Source organism: Cricetulus griseus, chromosome 4 (assembly GCF_003668045.3).
Source record: "Cricetulus griseus strain 17A/GY chromosome 4, alternate assembly CriGri-PICRH-1.0, whole genome shotgun sequence".
NCBI classification, from domain to species: Eukaryota; Metazoa; Chordata; class Mammalia; order Rodentia; family Cricetidae; genus Cricetulus; species Cricetulus griseus.
The window spans coordinates 163,771,026-163,790,094 of NC_048597.1; the positions used below are offsets into that span (position 1 = coordinate 163,771,026).

The window sequence follows — 19,069 nt, forward strand, 5'->3', positions numbered from 1 at the left end:
GTCTACATATCTCATTTATGTCCATCCCTGTAGGAGAGCGGATGAGGCATCAGTAGGGAAAAGCTAAATGAAGCCAACTCCCTTTCCTAGAAGGGACATTTGTGCCAGAGTGTGACCCAAAATGTTTTGAGCACTTGGTATAGGTTATAGCCTCTAGGCCTTGAGACTTAGTTTGTACTAAGTCCTCAAGAATTAGGATCTCAGGGCCTGGCAGGAAGAAAGGCAGCTGCTTTGAGGACCTGTGGTAGTGCTGTACATGACTGTATAGAGGCTTTGGAGTGATGAAGTAGTCTAACAACCTGGATTGTAGACAATGTACTGTAGAAAAATAGTTATTTGAAAACTGGTCTGGTACTTTTGCTTCTGTGAACAGCAGGAGGAGACAGCAGGGTTTTAAAGTTGAGGGCTGGTGCTAGGCCCTGTTTTTGTCCCAGGAGCCTAGGATATTTGAACTTGCCCTTAAGCATCTTTATTTAGGTTTTCTAGAGGTGTTAAAATGCCAGGTGGTGGTGGCTCACACTTTGATCCCAGCACTCTGGAGGCAGAAACAGGTGGATTTCGAGTTTGAGACCAGCCTGGTCTACAAGAACTAGTTCCAGGAGAGCCTCCAAAGCCACAGAGAAACCCTGCCTCAAAAAAAATAAAAAATAAAAATCCCAGCTTCTGAGGTCTCTGCCTGAATATACTTTATAGATGGAAATGAGGAGGGAAATGCTGCAGAGACCCAGGGCAGATAGGTGTTGGCTCTTTGTTTGGGTGTTGAGGAAGTACATCATAGAGAACTTAGAACCAGAGTGGAGCAGCCCTCACTTCGTTTCATTCATTTATTTATTTGTTTATTTATCTGTCTCTTGTTCTTTTAAAATTGTTTTTAAGCCGGACATCGGTGGCACACGCATTTAATCCCGGGGCACTGGGGAGGCAGAGGCAGGTGGATCTCTGTGGGTTCGAGGCCAGCCTGGTCAACAGAGTGAGTGCCAGAATAGGCTCCAAAGCTACACAGAGAAACTCTGTCTCGAAAAACTAAAAAAAAAAAGAAAAAAACATTTCTTTTTAAGATTTGATTTTTTTAATGTGTATTGACTGTTTTGTCTGCACGTATGTATGCACACTACATATGTACCTTGTGCCTGCAGAGGTCAAAAGAGCGTGTCATATCCCCTGTAATAAGAATTATAGATGATTGTGGCCTACCATGTGGATGCTGGGAATTGAAGTTGGGTCCTCTGCAAGAACAAGTGCTCTTACTACTGGGCCAATTCTCTAGCCCCAGAACTTTGGTTCTTAAATGGGGTGGTGACATTCATTAATCAGCAGGAGCTTAGTGATCCTTCAACTTCCTGTGTCAGCGGTGATGTATCAGATAGTCATCACCAGAAACTCTTGCTGACTTGTGACAGTTCTCCTGCAGAGTTCCACACTTTTTTCTTGGGAATGGGTGGTTTCCCAGGGTCTACAGGAATTTCCAAATTCAGGCTTTCATAGTAAGAAATTCTTTGGTATTACAGTTTTGTGATAGGCCTGAAATTCAGAATTGGCACTAGGTGGCAGTTGGTATCTTTTTGTGAATATTAAGGAAATGTTAGAGATGGAATCACTTCAGTAAGAAATACTATCGTTGAAGGTAGTAATTTGAATATTAAGCATACGAAGTAACACAGTTAGCGTCTTCATCTTGTTGGTTTTGGTCACCCACATGGAGTTTGTCCAAAGGTAAGCTCTTGCTAGATGTCTGATGACAGGTTTTGACTATATTGGTTTCCCAACTCCTTTCCCCCCAATGATCTTATCAGGACTGTGACAGACACAGCTAAATCTTCATGGCATTGTTTGCCCTTTTACCAGCATTAAATACCTTCTGCCATCCTAATGGAATTGTAAAGGTGGTAGCTTACTTGTCATCTTATATCTAGTCATAATGGCTAGTACCCAGAAATTCCGTTTGTATTAAGTTATTTTTAATCGTTGAAAATCATTGCGCTCCCAAGTTGTTTTGCAGTTCAAGGTACTTGTGTATGTACTCTTTATTAAACCTCTGTTATTTCCCAGTGGAGAGCTCCTGCTAACTAAAAGAATGAACTCCCTTGGGTTGTGGCAATGGGTGCAGCAAACTATATTAAGATGTTACATTTAATCTGTTCTGTATGCAGATGCTAGAGCTCCTGAGGTTTTTCCCACCCAAGTTGTCTCTTTTTGTATACTTGTTTTAAGTTTTAGAATTGTGTGTGTTAATGTGTGTATGTACATGTTAATGTGTGTATGTGTTAGCTGTGTGGAGGTTAGAAGTTGAGAGCAACTGGGGAAGACATTTGAAAGACAAGGTCTGTCAGCAAGTTCCAGGGACCCACCTGCTTCTGCCATTTGGGGTTGTAATTCATGCTGCCATGTATGGCTAGTGAGTATGTGCATAGTGCTAGATACTGAACTGTAAGTGGTGAATATATTGAAATTTTTAAATGGTTGTTTTATGCTTTCTTATTTGATTTGAGATTAGAACAAATAACTTACTCATTTGTTTCTGCCTATTTATTTGTATCATGTAACTTGTAATTTAAGGGCACAATTAGAGAATGAAAAGAAGAAAAGGGAAATAGCAGAAAAGGAAAAGGAAAGAATAGAGCGTGAGAAGGAAGAACTGATGGAGCGTCTGAGGCAAATTGAAGAGCAGACAATGAAAGCCCAAAAAGGTAAAAGTTTTACTGAACAGTGAATTCAAGATTATTACTGTGATGCTAAATAGCAGTGTTTCTCTGTTGATACGGGATGTTATTTGTGTTGTATAGGGTGTTTAATTCACAGATTAGTGTATAGTGGAATCTTATCAAAGTCTGTTTTAAGACACAGTTCTGTTATACTCTTGTTCCCTTCGGGGGTTGGGGGAGGTGGGGTTTGAGGCAGGGTTTCTCTGTGGCTTTGGAGGCTGTCCTAGAACTAGCTCTTGTAGACCAGGCTGGTCTTGAACTCCCAGAGATCCGCCTGCCTCTGCCTCCCAAGTGCTGAGATTAAAGGCATGCGCCACCACCGCCTGACTCCCTTCCATATTTTAATCATGCAAATGTTGTATGTATTCTATATCACCTATATATAAATTTATAGTTTTTAACTTTTTGTAATTCCATAACTAAAAACATGTCTTTACTGAACCACACCCCCCAGCTTTAGTGCTTAGTGATAGTGATACACTACTAACCAAGTGTTCTACAGAACCCATCTCTAACCTTTAGTAATCTGTAGTAATTGAAATGAAGTATTTTTTAGGGGCTGAGTTTATACAGGGAGAACTGAAAAATGCTTCAAGTACTTAAATGTCCCAAAGCACTTTACTAATGGACTGAGTTGCCAGAAGACAGTAAAGGCATGTTTTTAGTTATGTATAAGGCTTGATATTCAGCTGTAAAACATAATACTCGTGCAAGACATGTTATGATGCTTGTTTGCTTTTGACATGTTTAGATTAACTTACTATTCAGCATGTAGTCAAAGTGCTGAAGTATATAGAAAGACATAGTGTTTACATTGAATAATTCTAGGATACACTACTTTGACAAAGTATTAGTGGAAAGAACAGAAGAAAACAAGTTAATTGAGCAAATTAAATTGTTCTTCCCAAGCTGCAGAATTTCAGCAGATAGTATGACTTACTCTGTTTATAATACCTTCCCCTAGTAGAACTATTCATTTTTATTGGGAATGGCAGTGTTATCTAAGACTTAAATTGATTCTGTATATCATTTTCCCATATGGATATGGTCACATAAATAACTAGTCATCTACAGTTAACTCTAATTCCAGAAGGATTGGGAATATTTTTTGTAGAGAGTATTGTGGAGTGGGGGTGTGTGGGGGTGTGTTGCTGGCCGGTGGGGGGCATGTTACTCACATTTACAACTCAGGCTGGCCTCAAACTTTTAATACTGCTGGCTCCCTCCTCACAAATACTAGGATAACTGGCATATGCCACCTTACCAGATGTGTGCTTTGGGCTGGAGATATGGCTCATTGGGTAAAACACTAGCTAGTTGTGGCCGGCATGACGATCTGAGTTTGGTCCACAGACTTACATAAAAGGTAGTAGCTTGTAACCCAGTACTGGGGAAGCTGAGATAGGAAGATTCTGGACTTGACTAGCCAGGTTGCCTTACCAAGTCAGTGAGGCCCATGTCATGAGAGTGTCTCAAAAAGGGAGGGAAAAGATTCTGGTTGACTTCAGGCCTCCATGTGTGTCCGTATCACAGACTAAATAAACACAGATTTTAAAATGTTTTATTCTAACTCAGTAGCTAAATCTCGCCTCTCATACCTAGAATTTTTTTCAACACTGAAAAGTTGTAAAGCATCTGTTTATAGACCACAAAGTGGAGATAGAATGAATTCCAAATTTGATGCTGTGTATTCTGCTTTAGGTACCTTTTCATCTTCTAGGAGTACAGACATACAGCCTACATGGCAGTAAAACTGTGCAGATGAAGGAAATACATTTATAAAACATTGGTAGAGTGACATGGTGTATGTGTGTTAAGGACCACATGACTAGTATAAGATGCACCTTTCAAGAATGCTGAAAAGAAACTTGGACTAAGGAACGTAGGGCACATTTTGGGATGCTTGCTTACATGTGTGAGGCCCTCAGTTTGGTTCTTAGTACCACTGGGCACATGGCCTCCTGCATTATACTGAAGGGTAGTTAAAGAATTAGTATTTGATAGTAATGAAATATTGGTTCATAGCTTCTTAAAATTCATATAACTCTTTGAGAAAATAACCACTAAATCTTTTAATTTTAATCTCATTTATTTAGGATATATAATAAAAGTATTAATGGTTTACATACAAAACTACTCAAAGAAGCACTGAAGAGTATAAGGGACATAGAACATAAGGAATATAGACCACCTTTATCAAGACAGTTGCAAATCAGCCATCTTAAGGCAAAGGACATCCACTGTACTTTTTTTTTTTTTCTTTTTTTAATAAAGCTTTCCCAGGGAGTCCTAAAACCTACATGATTGTCTTGTAATTTGTGCTAAATTCTCATTCAAGTGCAGTAAATGACCATATGTCATGATATTTATATTAATCACATTTCATTGTCATTTTGTTTTAAGTTTTATTGAAGCTGTAATTTCAAATGACTCATTAAGTAGAACAAAAGGAGTAGTAGAGCATTGTCTTAGAACGTCTTGAAGATATATTGGGGATACCTGAAAGATACTGTCACCAGACCTGCCAATCATTTGCTAATCTAACAAATACCCAAGTGAAATTGACTCCGTAAGACAAGCTATAGACAGAGTTGTGGTCTAGTGATTTCATTAATTCTGTAATAAGCACTGGGTGCATGATAGATGCTGTTATGATAAAGTGTGGTGAACCTTGGCGGATTACATGGCAAACGAGGTTGACCGAGGAGGGGGACAAACATGCCAGGCAGACAGAGTTTAAGTGAGAAGTTTTATTAGAAAGGGGAGTGGAGTGGGGGAGGAAAGAGAAAAGAGGGAAAGAGACACAGAGGGAGGACAGAAGAGGGAGGCAGGGAAAGTCCTGTCAAGAGAGAGGATCAGGGAAGAGAGGAGAGCGGAACAAGAGCATAAGTGGGTGGAGGTCTTTCTTTTAAAGGGGTCCTTTGCGCCTGGGCTGACCAGGGTACTGCCAGGTGACAAGGATAGGCCAGCATAATGCCTGAATACTTACAGATGCGGTCCCTGCTTTGATACAGCATACACTTACTGATGGAAGTGGAGCAACAGCTAAACAAAATCATTTTATGTAGTTTGAACTGCCGTGGAAGGGCAGTCAGGATGATAATGTGTTGAAAATTAGATAGTGCTGTCTACAATTAGAAGCAAAGCTTGGATTTTGTCATCAAGTTAGAATATGACCATGAGTGAATCATTTTAATGTCTTCATTTTCTTAGGTTCCTAAATTCTGAAGTGGAAATAATCCTTAGCTTAGCATTCTGAGATTTATAGTTAGTTTTATTATCTGGAAACCTAAATTCGATTTTAGTGAAGTACTGATAGGGTCTGTATACACCTGTTAGAAGTAAGCCTCAGTCATTTGTTACAGGGTGGTATATTCCCTAAAATCATGTAAACTGTGCACAGTCTTATTCTTGCAGCTTGTCAGAACAAGATAATGAACATTATGGCATTCTTTTATTATTTCCCAGTCATTTGTCATCCCCTATGTCATTGCTTTGTTTTGTTTTGTTTTTTTGAGGTCTTAGTTTCATCTTTTTTATACTGATCTTTGTTGAGATACAATTAGTATGCCATAAATTACCCATTTAAACTACAGAGTTTAATGATGTTTAATATGTTCAGAGTGATATGTAGCTACCACCCAATTTTCAAAGTCTGTCTTCTCTAAGAAGAAATCCCATGCCCATTAAGCAGTCAAATAATTTCTCCCAGTAACCCTACTCAGACATAGGCAACTGTTAATCCATTCATCACATCTACAGACTTGCCTTTTCTGTACATATGACCCGTTTCTCTTACTTAGCCTGGTATTTTCAAAGTGCCTCTGTGTTGAAGCATATATTAGCATTTCATTCTTTTTTAAATTGCTGAATGATATTTTATTTTTTTTATTCATCAGTTCTTGGGCACTTGTTTGTACTATTTCACCGTGTTTTGTATAACTTACGAATATACATGTACAGATTTGTTTTAATATTTTCATATCACTGGCCATATTGATTTACATTTTTTGAGGAACTGCCTAATTGATTTGAAAGTGGATTTTTGTTCCTATAGCAATGTGTGAATTCTTTGCATCTTCTCCAAGATGTGTTAATGCTTGTCTTTGGGGTATCATCTTCCTAAGTTATTTACAGTGCTCTTAGGGTTTTGACTTTGATACCTCATTACCTAATGGTGCTCAGCATCTCTCCATGTGCTTACCGGCCATTTCTTTATTTTGGGGGGGAAATGTTCAAATTTTCTGCTCATTGGCCAGTAGGATTTCTTCTTGTTCTAAGGGTTCTTATATGTCTGGGATACAAATCTTTATCAAATATATGATTTGCAAATATTTTCTCCCAAGGAGATGGTAGCCCTGATGATGACAAGGGCTTACCTCTGTTAGCCCCAAAAGCTGTCATTTCACAAGAGTGATTTCTCTCCCTGCTTCTCCTCCATGCTTTCTGTATGCTCCCTTGTGTCTCACTTATGTGCGCTTTTGGGGAATTGGCAAATATATTGGAGGAAAATAGCATGCAGATTTGATGAGGCTTTTCTCCTTGTTTTCCCCTTCTCTTTTTTAGGCACTTGACCTCCTAGTACTTTTCCAATCTCAAGCTCTATATCCTCATCTTGGTCTTCCTGTCCCAGTAGAAAGCTAGTCCCAGGCTGCTGTGTGGCTTTGCTGTTGTCCACTCTTGGGGAGCAGATAGCTTTTTGTTTACAGAGTAAATACGCAGCCCATGTGAAAATGTGTTCTCTTTGTCACACAAAAGGCACGTGTGACATACATCTGGAGTGTTTTGTTTTAAGAGGAGATCCGACTTATTCCCCAGGCTGGCCTTCAACTCCTGGAGTCAACTGATTGTATTCTTTAGCCTTCTAAAGTTACCAGGACAGCAGGTACACACCACTGTTTCTGGCAAAAAATTTTGTGCCTTATTGTTTTCAATTACTGTATCCTAACAATTAATACTAGTTATCGAAATCTTCATTCTTTTTTTTTTTACAATGCCATATAATAACCTCGTTATTGCTTAGATGTACTTTTTTTTCCTTTGTTTTTTAGTTGATAATACTCAGCCACAGTGTTCTATGAATTCTAAAAATTGTGATTATTGAATTGTTACTTTTTTTCTTCTAAGATTATGTGTTTTCCCCAGGAAATCAATAATGTAGTTGAGAAACCATTGCCTTAGAAAAGAGAAAGAAAAACTTAATGTTTTGGGCTATGTTATCTATTAAGGCATGTAGGATTTGGGGGTATTTTTTCCCCCACTACAATGTTAGTAGTAGCTTCTAAACTTGGTTCTTGGGGTGAGAAATCATTTGACTTGCAAAGTCATATGATGCTGGAGTTCAAATATGAGTGAGGAAGAGAAGCTTCCTTAAATTTCATTAGTTTGAATTTACATTAACTTTGCCTATGGCCTCCATATTAAATATTATGACCATACACACCACTCTGACATGAGTAGGGTCATTAGCAGACTGTCTTTGTGACTTTTCAATCTTTGTCTTAAAAGAGTTGATATTTTAAATAAGCCTTTATGCCACATCCCCAAGATGGAAAGTTCTAGTTTTTGTTTTTATGAGCCAGATAGGGGGATAGTTTGTATTATTTCTCATTCTTATCAAGTCCTTCACCAGTCTTGACTCATGTGTGGTCTAATTCAGTAAATATTTTAGGCATTTACATGGTCTCGATTACTTGGTTTGCTTTTGTGGGAAAACAGTCATGTAATTCTCATTGAAGGTGGTGGCGATGTCTCAATAAAATGTTAATAAAATAGCATTGGGTTTGGTCTATGGGCCACCGTTTGTTAACCCTTGTTCTAGTGCTCTAGTGAAAGCTGAACATGTCCACTTAAGGTCATATGACTCCCCAAATGGTTTTTTGTAGGTGAGACTAGAATAATGTTCATTTTAACATTCTAAAAGATGGGTTTTTGTATAATCCTTTATAAATTCTTTTAAAAATCTATCACAAAAGTTAATTGAATCTACATCTGTTTTTTTTTTTTTAATTGATTCTATAGAAAATTGATAGAAAATAACATCAGGGAGTATTTATGTCAAAATTTAATTTGTAATTCCAAACTTCTAAGAATTTTATTATAATTTTTTTCTTTTTCTTTCTTTCTTTTTTTTTTTTTTTACTGTGGCAGACATAAAATTTTAGCATACTACCAAACTACCAATTTTGAAATATATGGTTTAAAGATATAAAGAACCACCTATAACCCCTTTCAGCCTGCAAAGCTAAACATCTGCTTGTTAAGCATTAACTCTCTAGTCCCCTCTACCCATATGGCTCAGCATATACCCTTCTCTGTCTATGCCCGGCTGTTGTGGATAGTAGTAAGTAGAATCATGGAGTGTTTGTCTTTTTGTGACTGTCTTATTGCATGTAGCATAATACCTGCAGACTCATCCATACTGGAATATATTTCAGAATTCCCTACCTTTGAGACTTAGCATACATGTGTTTCTTTGGAACCCTGGTTTCAGTTCTTGTTTTTGTAGATAAATGGTAGTGCCATGAGCTTTGTGAGCTCTGTCAGGCAAGTAGGGCAAGAGAAGCTTATTCTTAGGTTAACTTGACCAAATTTTAAAAGGAAATTTGAAATTAATCATCATGTAATTAAGCTGTGGTGGCATCCTGCTTTGTATACTTTTAATATTTGTAGCTAGATAGCTACATAGAACCTATATGATGGATTGGTATGCTGTTTTTTCAAGAACTTAAAGTTTAATCAGAGTCACTTTTCTTCTCTAATCCTCAAAATAATCTCCCAAATTTCTTAAGTAAGATTACTTATGCTAGTTTTGATCAAGTCCAGTAAAATTAAGAAGTATAAAATCTTGTCATCACAGTTTGCTTTAACATCTCTCTAAAGGACACAAAAAGGGAAACTTGGTCTCTTTGGACATTACACTCTGTTCTGTCAGAATTCTTAGTAAGACTTTGAAAACTAATGCTACATTCAATGTTTTAAAGTCATCTAGGTTTTTTAAAAATAGTTTTGTGTTAGTAATATTTTCTTACTCAGTTTACTGAGATAAGAAAAAAATAAGCTTGGTACATGCACAGATTACAGTGCTTGTCATCCACTTCATTATTTCTTGAGGGGGTATGTGTACACGCTGTCTCTTCTAAAGTAATTTGTAAGTCACCTAAGAGCTTTTATGTCAAATTGCTTTTTAAGCTTAGTGTCTACAATTAGCCTCTCAAGATTGTTGGATTATCAAATAAATAAAGATCTTGATATCCCCAAATCTGAAATGTTTTAAGCTTACATAATGTCACAAATGAAAACTGTGCAATTAACTTCAAGTGGCAGGTCTCAGTCGAAGCATAGGCACACTGAAGGTCCTGCATCAGATTACCTGAGGTTCTGCAGGGATGATGCATCTGAATGAAACCAATGAATTTCGTGTTAGATTGAGCCTTATCTCTAAATTCTTTCACTGTGTACATTAAATATTGAAAATCCTCACAAATCTGAAATCCAAAATGCTTTGGATCTCCATGCATTCCTGATGAGGGTTCCCCACCTGTGCTTAGTTTAGGTAAGACTTCCTGTTTTGTCCCTGTACTAAGAGTTGAACCTTGTCTTGTGTGGTAAACAAGACTTGTAGCATTGAGCTATAGCCCTAGCCCCATAGGTCTTAAAATGCATTAATTTGTAGATCTCTAAATATGGTGCCTACTGAGATAAAAAAAAAAAAAACAAAAACAAAAAACAAAAAAACAACTCAGTCTTTACTTTTGGGCAGTGCTAGGGATTGCACTTTGAGTCTTGTACATCTAGGCAGGTGCTCTCCACCCAGGCCACAGCCTTTCTAATTCCCCTGATCAAAAATTAAGAGATTTTTAGAAAACATTTAGTATGTGCTTTTACACAACTTGAACTGTAAAGGGCTTATCAGTGTCCTTGCAGTTTTGAATTGCATAATTTCTAAAATTATTACTTTTTACAAGGTTAAAATTGAAGTGTTTGTATATTTAGAAACATGTGATTTTTAGAAACTACAGATTTTGCCATCTTGTTGTAATGAAGATGATTGAAATTAACCCATGTCTGTGGGCTGGGTGAAACCTTTGACAGAACTAGAAGAACAGACTCGAAAAGCTCTGGAACTGGAGCAGGAGCGCCAACGAGCGAAAGAGGAGGCAGAGCGGTTAGACAAGGAGCGCCGGGCTGCGGAGGAGGCCAAGTCCGCCATAGCCAAGCAAGCTGCTGACCAAATGAAGAACCAGGAGCAGCTGGTAAGGCCCTGTGTGTTCTTGGCAAGAGCAACACTTCACCAAATACATGGTGTCTTCAAAAAAGCATGCCAAGGGAGGATGGTAGCAAATGACAGAAACTGAACTTCTTTTTGTTTTTTTGTTTTTTTGTTTTTTTTTTTCTGCCTGAAAAAAATTAAAAACCAAACAGGATAAAGGGGTCCATGTGTTTCGAGTCATATATTTTCTTTTTTTAAAACCAAAAGATTTTCTTTCATACAATATATTCTGGTTATGGTTTCCTTTTAAGTGGAACCAGTGGCCAACAAAAGGATTTTTATTCACTTAGACCACCGGTTCTCAACCTTTTTAATGCTGTGACCCTTTAATACAATTCCTCATGTTGTGGTGACCTACAATCAGAAAATTATTTTTGTTGCTACAATTTTGCTTGTTTTATGACTTAGAATGTAAACATCTGTTTTCTGGTGGTCTTAGGTGATCCCCGTGAAAGGGTTGTTTGCAACCCCCCTCCCCACCATGGGAGTCATAACTCACAGGTTGAGACTGCTGATTCTGACTTTGGACTGGCTATGCAGTAGGACATGTGACATCATGCACTTTAGTTTCTGGATGACATCTATAAGCCATGATTGGTTGGCATTTTGTTTATTTAATGTACTTCTGAAAAATGAGAGTATGGCATGACACAGAAAATTCTAAATATACTTATCAGTTCAGGTGTTCATTTACTGCATGTCTTTGAATCTTGTTTGTTTGTAGACAAAGTCTTGCTACTAACCCAGGCTGATTTTGAACCCTTGATCATCTTCCTCCCACTTCCTAAGTACCGAGAGTGTGTGGATCCTAGGGGTGTGATGTCACATCTGTCCTTTCCTTTTTGAGCCTCTTAGTTTTTTTCTCTTTGAAAATATGACTGTTGATGAATCAGACGAGACTGTTAACAAAGTACCTTTACAATAACAGAAAATTATATAATTTTTGTTTGTTTAATGATAAACTTTTAAAACAAGGTCTTACACATTTTAAGCCCTTACTACGGAAACATAACTGCTCATTTGTAGAACAAAAGTCTTTTAACTTTGCTTTGTATTATCTCATTATCTCAAGTATCTATTCCAACAAGCTAATTAAGATATTCAGGAAATACTGCCTTTTTAAAAATGGAAGACCAAGGGAAACTTAAAACAGCCCAAGTATGTACCTGAAAATATTTCAAGTGAACATTAAAGGAATGTTAAAAATATTATTGTCTCTAGTATTCAAAATCTATAAATATCTTAATTTTAGGCAGCAGAACTTGCCGAATTCACTGCCAAGATTGCACTTTTAGAGGAAGCCAAGAAGAAAAAGGAAGAGGAAGCTACTGAGTGGCAACACAAAGTAATCACTGTTTTGTTGTATGCTGGCTTCTGTTGAGTATCATGAGCTGGCAGTATGCTTGCTTACTTCATAGACGTGGTGTGAGAGTGGTGCCTGCTTGGTCCCTGGGGAGTGCAGGAGATGTGATCACCTAGGGGACCAGACAGGTGTCTGGGGAGGTAATAAACATTTAAATTGGGTAGGGCTGAAGTGCATTGTTGACTGTTCTAGATAGAAAAGAATTGAGTGAGTAGACAAAGTAGGAGTAGCCAATGAGGAAGTGTGACTTAAAAAAAAGCTAGAAGATGAAGGTGACAGTTGGATAATAGAAAATTGAGTTATAGGGGCTTCAGACAAATGTCTGCTAATACAGATTGGTGGACTGTGTATGTAGATATCAGAGTCTGAAGATTTCAGAACACAGGTAGCACAATTGAGTAAGATTTTATAAAAACAAAAAAGAAACAAAAAGAACCCCAAGCCCTACCATTCTGAAGTATGGCTTGGGATATCAGATGCTCAGAAGTGCCTAAGGATGTGGAGAAAATGAAAAGAATGGTAAGAATTAAACGATCCGTGGTAGACTAAACAGATGTAACAACCAATTACAGAAGGTGTAGTTTTGCTACTAGTAAGACTTTTTTCCTTTTTGAGTTTGTTTTTTATTGGCACACTTTAATTATACATGGACATTATGGCATTTTCATGCATGCATATAGTGTAGTCTGATCATGTTCACGTGGTTACTCTGTCTAGTCCTGCTGTTAACTCCCACTGGTTCCCTGCTTTTCCCACTGAGCATCTCCTCTTCTCCTTTCCTAGATTGTTTTCTTTTTAATGGACCAGTGAGTCTGTTAGAGTTACAGAGCTTGGGTAAAATCTGATTTACAGGAACAGCTTGCCAGTGGCTACACCACTGAGGAAAGTGTCTCTCAGCAACCATTCACTCCTGGTCCTTAGGGAGTGGTGGGTCTTAGGGAGTGGTGGGTCTCCTGAGCTCCTTTCCCCAGCAGCCTTTAACTGCTTCTAAATCTTAAGGGAGCAGTGAATACTGCTAAAACTTCTAATGAGAATTCACAAGTGCATAGATCAAGCTTGTAATTGGAAGAATGGCACAGAAAAGATAATGAGTCTAATTCAATAACATCAATTTATAAGTGCACTTATAATTATTATACCCAAGGAAAGTACATGAAAAATATGTGATTTTTTTTTCTACGATAAAATATACTTACTGTATTAAAATGTTTCTTTCCTGCTCTTAAAGTTTCTTTGAGGCAGTTCAACTTTTTGTTTTTGTTTTTGTTTTTTTTTCAAGGCAGGGTTTCTCTGTGTAACAGCCCTGGGTGTTCGGGAACTCACTTTGTAGAACTCACTGGCTTCAAACTCACAAAGATCCACCTATCTCAGCCTCCCAAGTGCTGGAACAGCCCATCTGAGGCAGTTCAATTTTTATTGGAACATTTTTGACATATTACATGTATATATTTGTGCAAAAAATATAAAATACATATAAATAATAGAAAGGGTAAAATGGTTAATCTCCCTGTTTATACTGCTTTTGTCACTAGAATCTTATGTACCCTATTTGGAGAGGAATTTATGAACTTTAGAGTCATAAACTTGTAAAATATATTACAGCCACAAGTCCTGTGAGCAACTTGAGAATGCACACAAATCAACAAAAATTAATTTAAAAATGAAATTACAGTCCTACTAACTAGGACATTATTTTAAAACATTAATGCATATCCTCTCCCATTCCCTGTTTTATGTGTACAGTTATATACGTTTGAAATGAAATCTTTGTTTATATAATTCCATTTTATTGAGTTATCATCTCATCTAATGTTAGATTATACTTAGATTTCAAAATTTAAGCAATAAGTTTGGTAGTTTGTAGGTAGTTGCTCTGCAATGTGAAAAGCAGGCATTTAGATTCTGTGTCTGCTTTAAATGTTAACACAGATAGACCTCCTGTGCTCATACTGATTTGCTGAAAGAACCTGTAGAATGCCCTTCCTCATGTGTTTGTCTAATTGCTTCCTCATTGTGTCACCCACTTTATCTTTCTATCCTGAGTATTTCCTGTAAATTGAAATGTGGCTCTGAAAGCATAAGGAATTTTTATGGGAGACCTCCATAGTTTAGAAGCCCTTTGAGAGTAAAATAGAGAGTAAAATAGGACAAGACTGGAAAGTGAGACTTTTCTAGGCAGTCCAGGAAGGACTGTCCCCCAAATCATCAGTGATTGGGATAGTTCATGTTGTATCATGTGACATGACTTGTCTAGTTAACCCATCGTTAGGTTAGTGATTTTAATTGACCATTGAATTAGTACAATGACACTCTGATTCCTCCATTGATTGTTTTATTTTTTTGTTTATGCCTCAGATATATCTATTGTGAAATTTCTCAGCATTGTACAGATTTTAAGTTGTTTTCCACCAAACATTTACACAACAGTTACAGCAAAAAAATAAACCTGTACTGTTTTTAATTAGTAGATATTTAAAAATTTTTATGCGTCCTACTTGCTGGAATGCCATAAAAATGGAGCTTTTATTAAAAGGACATATTATCGTTACTTTGAAATGTAGTTTTTGTTGCAAAGTCAACATAAATTCTTTTTATTCCTAGTTTCACAAACTTATTTTTATTGTTCAGGCTTTTGCAGCTCAGGAAGACTTGGAAAAGACCAAAGAAGAGTTAAAAACTGTGATGTCTGCGCCCCCACCCCCTCCCCCTCCACCAGTCGTTCCTCCCACAGAAAATGAACACGATGAGCATGACGAGAACAGTGCTGAGGCCAGTGCCGAGTTGTCCAGTGAGGGCGTGATGAACCACAGAAGCGAGGAGGAGCGGGTGACGGAAACACAGAAAAACGAACGTGTGAAGAAGCAGCTCCAGGTACTGATGCAGCTGTGTATGCACTTAATACACTTGAAGTCTCCATCGAAATCAGTGTCTTAATGCAAGCTAGCTGATGGGGGATGTCCTTCTGTATATATGTTTCTCTTACTGGTTGAATTAAAACACTGTTTGGCCAATAGAGGCAGGGAGATAGGCACTAGAAGACAAGGAGAATTCTAGGACAGGCAGGCAGAGAGGCACCAAAAGAGACACCATGTAGCTGCCAAAAGGAGTAACAGGTCCAGGAATTCTGTTGTAACCCAAGACCATGTGGAAATACATAGATTTATAGAAATGGGTTATCAATTAAGACAGAACTAGCCAATAAGAACCCCTAGCCATCGGCCAATAGTTTTATAACTAATACAGCGTCCATGTGCTTATTTGGGGCTGAAGTGTGATGAAAATCTCTAGCAACAATTAAGTGTACATTATTAGGTCAGAATAGGAAATTTCAACATTATTTAACAGTTTAAAAATTAATCTAATTTTTTCAGTTGGTGAAATCTTTTGTCTTTTTTGGGGGGGGGTTGGAGACAGGGTTTCTCTGTGTAGCTTTGGAGCCTATCCTTGCACTCATTCTGTAGACCAGGCTGGCCTCAAACTAACAGATCTGCCTGCCTCTGCCTCCCAAGTGCTGGGATTAAAGGTGTGCACCACCAACACCCAGCAGTTGGTGAAATCTTAAGAAAAAGAAGTGATAATTACAATAGCTGTATTAAGGTTTCTAGAGAAGAATGTCCATTTTTTTTTATATTAATCTTTCATTAAAATGACTGCCTTGAACTTGATTAGGTATTTCATGTATTGGATTAAGAAAGTTAAAGCAGTTTAGAATGTATAAAATATGACTGACTAAAGAAAAGAAAGGCCTTAGGTATTCCTCCCCCCCCCACAATTACTTGAAGAAGAAGAAGAAGAAGAAGAAGAAGAAGAAGAAGAAGAAGAAGAAGAAGAAGAAGAAGAAGAAGAAGAAGAAGAAGAAGAAGAAGCAGCAGCAGCAGCAGCAGCAGCAGCAGCAGCAGCAGCAGCAGCAGCTGCTGCTGCTGCTTATGGGGCTGGAGAGATAGCTAAGTGATTGAGAGAACAGCCTGCTGCTCTTCCAGAGGACCTGGGTTCAATTCCCAGCACCCACACGACAGCTCACAGCTGTCTGTAACTCCAGTTCCAGGGGACCCAACACCTCCACACAGACATACATGCAGGCAAAGCACCAGTGCATGTGGAGGGAAAAGAAAATGTTTGCTTACAACCCAGAAAACCACTCCACAGTGGAAAGATTAATAATATATTTAAGAGTCAGACTTGGTGTGCATGTATTTTTGCATCTTTAAACTATTTTCATACTTTTAAAATTTTTATGTAGTAGTAATACTTTTTTTTAATGCAGGCATTAAGTTCGGAATTAGCCCAAGCCAGAGATGAAACTAAGAAAACCCAGAATGATGTCCTGCATGCTGAGAATGTCAAAGCAGGCCGTGATAAGTACAAGACTCTGCGACAGATTCGACAAGGCAATACAAAGCAGCGCATCGATGAGTTTGAAGCAATGTGAGAGCTGTTCTTGTGATACATGTCCTTCATAAGCTGAACCACCACCAGAGAAAAGCAGGCCTTTGCAGATGCGATGGAATGCATCCCACCTTGCCAAAGCACTCATGCCAGTTGACTGTGCTCACTAGTAGAATTCTGAAGGGTGCTCTTCAGCATTAAGGCAGTGTAATGTCATGTATGGTCATTTTTCTTTTGGCCAGGGAATGGATAATGCTATTCTGTCACCTCTTTGTACATTTTCATTGTTTTGTTTCTGTTTCATTTTTTTCAGTTGAATATTAGCACTAATGACCATGTCTGATAAATGTGTGTGTGTGCTTTGAGCACTGTGTACATCTTAGGATAATGGTGGACATCTCAATGCATGCTTAGTTAATGAACTCAATTTTGTTTGCCCTTTCCATGTTTGACCTTCATACATTTTCATGTTCACTCTCATGTTTTTTCAGTGTGGCCTTCTCATGCCCTGTCATGACAGAGCCATAATTCTGGTGTCATACAGATCACTTACTGGAGGTGTTTAAAATGAGGTATTGAGGTAAACAGACATGGGGTAGATGAGACAGTGATCATTGTGTAGGGGACTAGTGCATCATGAGACAATTAGAACACTGAACAGCACAGTATGCAGAAGTGGTTAATTATTACAGAAATCCCTTAAGTACATTATTGGGTGTTTGCTTCTCATTTACTTAAGTAGAGTCATCATTGCCAGCTCAAGTGATTGGTGTATCATGTCTTGTAATCCTTGGGTGGCTTTCCTTGCCTGCCACTTTGGAGATGGAGCCTGCAGGCAGCAGTTGTAGGAGAATTCATTGATGAAGCGCTGCCTTCGAGGAAGTGGTCTCTGAAAAAAATTCAGTGTTTATTCTTAGGTTGCTTCAGAAACACGATGTCTAATGAAAACTGCTGATAACTGATTTTAATTGTTAATAAAACAAACCTGGACATTTTTGCAAAGGCAGCAGATGCAAGTATCAGTTTTAAGAAAGTAATACTACCTCACTACACCTGTGGTGACTGTTCACACATACTGTGTGTGTACAATGCATGTCTGTTATCCATAGACAGTCTCAATCATGTCCTTCATTGAGTGTACTTTGGAGATTCCAGTGCTAATGTTTTAACTGCCTTTCTGTTGAATTGTGGGGCTTTGATGTGTTCAGATTATATGTTCTCACTGGTATGCTGTTTCCTGAGGGGTGTTCTGTGTCTGAGGAAGTGGAGTGGCCCTTTGGGAGACAGACCCTGCCTTTGCAGCATGTGAAGGATTCTCATCCTTTATTCTTGATGAATAGCACACCATCTTAGCGTATTTGGTTTCTAAATCACTGCTTATTTGTTTGCAGTCTCTAAAAACAAATCTCATTTCAATTACGTCTTATTGAAGAATCTTTCCAGCTAGAAAGATACTCTTATGTTCTTTGATCATGAAGTACCTGAGTTTGAAGATGCAGAAAAAGCCTTGTTTTCTCTGTGTGGTTCAGCTATGTTCCATTTGGTATTATGCACTCAAACTTACATTTATCTATTACAATTGCCATTTTATTAAGCAGTTTTCATGCACAGTAGATTTCAACTTGTGTCTGGAAATATCTCTTGCTGTTTTTTTTGATTTTGCTGACTTTAAAAAGAATAATCTGGGCAGACATTATGAAAAGGAAAGGCCTTGCTTAATATATTTTTTTGAACTTTGTAGGACAAAAGACAACTGGTTAACCTTGAAGTGACTGTTGTACAGTGGTTATACACATGCTTCAAAATCATTTGTGAGGGAGTGTTTTCTGCTTTCCATACATGAGAGGGAGAGATGGTAGGCCTTACTACTCTACTTTGAAATATGAGCCTTCACTTTCCCAAAGCACTAGAGCAATAGTCCTTACTGCTAAAAGAATTGATTTCCCATGGATTTTCACTGATTTCCCGTTTGCATTGTGTACATTATCATTACTACACCAGTTGTTACAGTGTTGAGAGGCTACCAGTTATATTTGCTGTTAATAGTCTATTTGTAGATTAGGATTTAAATGGGTTTAATCCATTTTTAAAGTTGTATGGATTTTTCTAAACAGGAACAGCCATTTGCAATATGAGTTTTCATAGAGATTAAACCAATTCTAACGTTTATCATTAGCAGTTGAGAGCACATGTTCATATAGCAATGTAAAAACACACTAATGAGATGAGTATTTGATATTTTCCCATTAGCATAATTTCATGTTGTACAAGTAAATTACAATTACATCTCTAATTTTGGATAATATTCATTGGTTAACAATAAAGTGACAAAAAGCTCATGCCTTT

General features: G+C 37.8%; 1 protein-coding gene across 1 annotated transcript in view; it reads left to right on the forward strand.

Moving 5' to 3' along the window:
* Positions 1–19,062, forward strand: part of Rdx (radixin) — a 48,139-nt gene extending 29,077 nt beyond the window's left edge. The window contains exons 10-14 of the mRNA XM_027415105.2: positions 2,557–2,687; positions 10,797–10,957; positions 12,227–12,319; positions 14,966–15,208; positions 16,602–19,062. Of these exons, the coding sequence (XP_027270906.1) occupies positions 2,557–2,687; positions 10,797–10,957; positions 12,227–12,319; positions 14,966–15,208; positions 16,602–16,766 (793 nt within the window). The 3' untranslated portion in view covers positions 16,767–19,062. The remainder of the gene's footprint in view (positions 1–2,556; positions 2,688–10,796; positions 10,958–12,226; positions 12,320–14,965; positions 15,209–16,601) is intronic.
* Positions 19,063–19,069: the final 7 nt, after the last annotated feature.